The sequence below is a fragment of the Fukomys damarensis genome, unplaced genomic scaffold, assembly GCF_012274545.1.
Source record: "Fukomys damarensis isolate Sample0158 unplaced genomic scaffold, DMR_v1.0_HiC HiC_scaffold_24, whole genome shotgun sequence".
Classification (NCBI taxonomy): Eukaryota; Metazoa; Chordata; class Mammalia; order Rodentia; family Bathyergidae; genus Fukomys; species Fukomys damarensis.
The window spans coordinates 43,110,723-43,114,207 of record NW_022900936.1 but is presented as its reverse complement, the minus strand read 5'-3'; the positions used below and the strand labels follow the sequence as shown (position 1 = coordinate 43,114,207).

The following is a 3,485-nucleotide window of genomic DNA, read 5'->3' as shown; positions in this document are numbered from 1 at the left end:
TCCAGAAAACAGCAAAGTTCTGTTGCTGTTGTGGTACCTGGCACCATTTTTTTTTATTAGCATCTTAATCATCATCTGAAAAGAGAACATTCTAGAGTAATATGATTAAATATAGCTCTGATAAATCACGGTCACTGCTATGTATCATAAAGCAGGTACAAGATATTTTACATTCACAGAGGTATGATACAGTACCGTCCTACATCAATAATACTAGAATCAGTTTTGGTTTGAAATTTGCTTTGTCTGCAAATAAGATTGCTACCCCTGTTTTTTTCTGGGCTCCTGCCACATGGAGAATTATAAATTGAATTTTGGGAAACTTTAACGGTGCTGCCAACTTTGGAAAAAGTTATCCCAATTTACTGTGTTGAGTTGGAATTGTACAGAAATGGACAGCCATGTTTGTCTAGAAATGTTAATTTTTAAAAATTTTTTTCCATGTGTACAGGGGTAACGCATTGTGCTAAATATGTAAGGTCATATCTACATGGGTTTGATTACAGAAACTAATAAAGTATTCTCTAAATAATGAAAAAAAGAATAAGATAAGATATAAGAGCAAGAAGCAATTTAAATATGTTAAGGGACAATTTTCATCTCCAGAATTAAGGATTATTTTAATGTTACATCACTGCCTTTTCTCTTTTACTTTCCTTTTTAGTTTTATTTTAGGATTCCCTATTTTTAATGTTCATATAGAGATGTCTTTAACTGAAATACAAAATAGTTTCTCTGGTGTGAAAAACTGTAATAGTACACAGGATCCTAATGAGATAATTAATAATGTGAAATAGGAAGTAAAGGGCTAAAGGTGTAGGGAAAGTGGGGAGGATGGGGGAAAGGTAATAAGGCAGAAGAAAAAATATGAGAAACTGAAAAAAATGGAAATAAAGTGTTTGTAAATGGGGAGGGGAGGAGAGGGTGAAGGGAGGGCAGAGACAAGGGGAAAAAATGAGAATCAAGACCTATTATGTAAAGGTACAGGATCCTAATGATGAATGTAGCTGTATTGTATACCTAGATTGTACCAATAAACTCAATAAAAAGAAAGAAAAAATAAAAAAACAAAAACAAACAAACAAACAAACAACAACAACAAAAAACAGCTGCAGAAAGACTTTGCCAAGTTGTGGCCGTTTCCCAGAATGCATTAAAAACTCAGGAAGCCTCTATCATCTCTAATGATGCAAGCAACTGCGTCTAGACTAACTTTTAGGGAAAGGTCCATTTGATGAAATTTTCATCAGGCAATGTAATATTTACATGTCAATTTCTGTATAATGTGTTAGACACAGCTTAAAATTGCAACAATAAAAGTCTCAAAATGCCTGCTGTAATAAAAAATATTCATATATTTTAAATTTTTAAAAAAACAATCAAAACTAAAAGATGGCAAAGTAAATTTTCCAAAGTCACAAAACTAACTTACTCCAACATTGACAATTGCTAAGTCAAGTATGAGGTTGTTTCTTCCTTTCTCCTAGCTTCCTATTTATCTGGGTTTATTGACCATGTGAGCTCATTTGTGATACCTCACCCAAAAGTAGGGGATTTCCAATGAGGCCCAATGGATGGAATAATTTCACAGTGCATAAATTCATCGATTTGCCTTTTTGCACATTAAATATTTGCATTGTTTCCAGCCTGTGAAAAAATTCTTGATTAGATATTATACATGTAAATGTACATATCTGAATAATATGGGGGCTGGGGATTTAGCTCAGTGCTTCTGCCACCTGCTTCGCAAGCACAAGGACCCAAGTTTGATACCTGGTACAAAACAAAAAAAACAACAAAAAAAGAGAATATTATGATATACTTGTTATTTTTTATATGTATACATATGAGCATCAGTTCACCAACTCAGGTGAACTACAGATAGAAAAGTAAGTATCATGCTTTCAGTCTGATACGGTGGTAGAAATCTGATCTCAACTTGGGGTTCCCATCTTTCTCCTGTGCAGAGTCTAAGTTCCAAGGCATAAGAGGTTAGGGAGGGACTTCAGGAATTCCCCCAGTCCTTGAGTCCACTGTTTTTGCAGGTAACTGTTGAGATGCCCATGTTTTATGGTACAGTCACGTGTCTACACATTATTGCTAAGGTGTGTGTCCCTGATGTCGCTTGTCTCTCCCCATATGATGCCCTGTGCCACCAGCAGTACCATCAGTGAGAATTCAATTACCGGATGCAGCCCTATGATCTTGGACCAGAACTGTAAACCAAAGAAAACTTTTTTTTTTTTCTGGTGTCTTAGATTGAACTCCCGACCTTAAGCTTGCCAGGCAGGCGGCGGCACCACTGGGATAAATCCCTGGCTGCTAAAGAAAACTTTTAAAAATGATTTAAGAAAAAAGAAACTGTTCCTACTTCCTGTTCACAAATTTCTATGTAATACCTAGAGTCATTCTGTTGCTTCTTTTCCACATATCATCTGCAATGTTCCATACTGTCCAAGACCTTGTCTGCTGGAAGTGATGTCCTCTAAACTTCAGTCTTTTTCGCACTATATTCACAATTTTTATTCAGTTTTGATATATCTTCTATCCCTTATATTTAATATTTTAAAAATCAATTAAAATGTATTTTAAATGTAAACTCTACTATAATAAAAAACGAGTATCACTTGTCATATAGCCACAATAAAATTTTATGAAACCAGAGTAATCGTATTCCAGAAGGATACTATCTGCCAAGTCACATCCTTCCTAGTTTAAACTTAAGTAAACAAACCAGATTATCTGTTCTATTGGGAATAAGGTTGTGAGACAGATGGAAAGAGGGGACTACCATTTCAAAATAATTCTACTGCTGTTCTTATATACTCTACTTACGTATATGGGCAAGATGGTGCGATATAGAGAACACACGATTAAAAAGTCAGACTGAGTTAGAAAGGCCACAATCATTGTCTAGTGTCGACCGGAGATAGATGGTCTTACGTTCTGCATCTCTCTCCCTTGATTCCTGAGCTATAAGGATATGCCAGCCCCTACCCCTGCCTGGCCCACCGCTCTCCCTTAGGAAGGGACTACAGCTCCCACAATACCTTGTGCCGCGCCAGGCATGCCGGGGTGCGATCTCCCGCAGTTTTTTCTGCGTCTGTCCTACAACTCCCACAACCCATCTCGGCCTCAGGCCGCTGCCTGGTTTGTGATGGAGGCCGAGGCAGAGGCGCGGGAGTTATGGAGGGGGCGGGCTCTGCAGGGAAGTGCGTCAGAAGAGGCGCGGGGAGAGTAGGGTGCTGTGGTCCAAACTAGAAGGTGAAGCTGGTGGAGCAAGAGGATGGGCGGTGAGTGAGTGTGGTTGGCGGCCCCGGTGGAAGGCCTTGTAGCCGGTCGGCTTCTCCGCTGTTTAAAGAGGGGCTCTTTTACGTAGGCTGAGCGGTTTTGAGCGGCGGGCTCGATGAGGGATTTTCCTTGGTCGAACGATTTGGGGAGGGCCTGGTCGGTACCGGGGACCCCAGTCGGGGGCGCGCTGGGCT

The 3,485-nt window shown here is 39.3% G+C and overlaps 1 protein-coding gene across 5 annotated transcripts in view; it reads left to right on the top strand.

Annotated features, from left to right (window-relative positions):
- The first annotated feature begins 3,072 nt into the window (after nt 1-3,072).
- Nucleotides 3,073-3,485, top strand: part of Cldnd1 (claudin domain containing 1) — a 32,769-nt gene continuing 32,356 nt past the window's right edge. For 3 of the 5 annotated variants that reach the window (XM_010639651.3, XM_010639650.3, XM_010639652.3), the window contains exon 1: nt 3,079-3,293. Coding sequence is in view for 2 of the 5 variants with exons in the window: in XM_010639650.3 (XP_010637952.1) it covers nt 3,287-3,293 (7 nt within the window). In the remaining 3 variants the exon portion in view is untranslated. Of the gene's footprint in view, nt 3,294-3,485 lie in introns of all 5 variants that reach the window. The other 2 variants (XM_019209852.2, XM_010639653.3) reach the window with 2 other exon arrangements.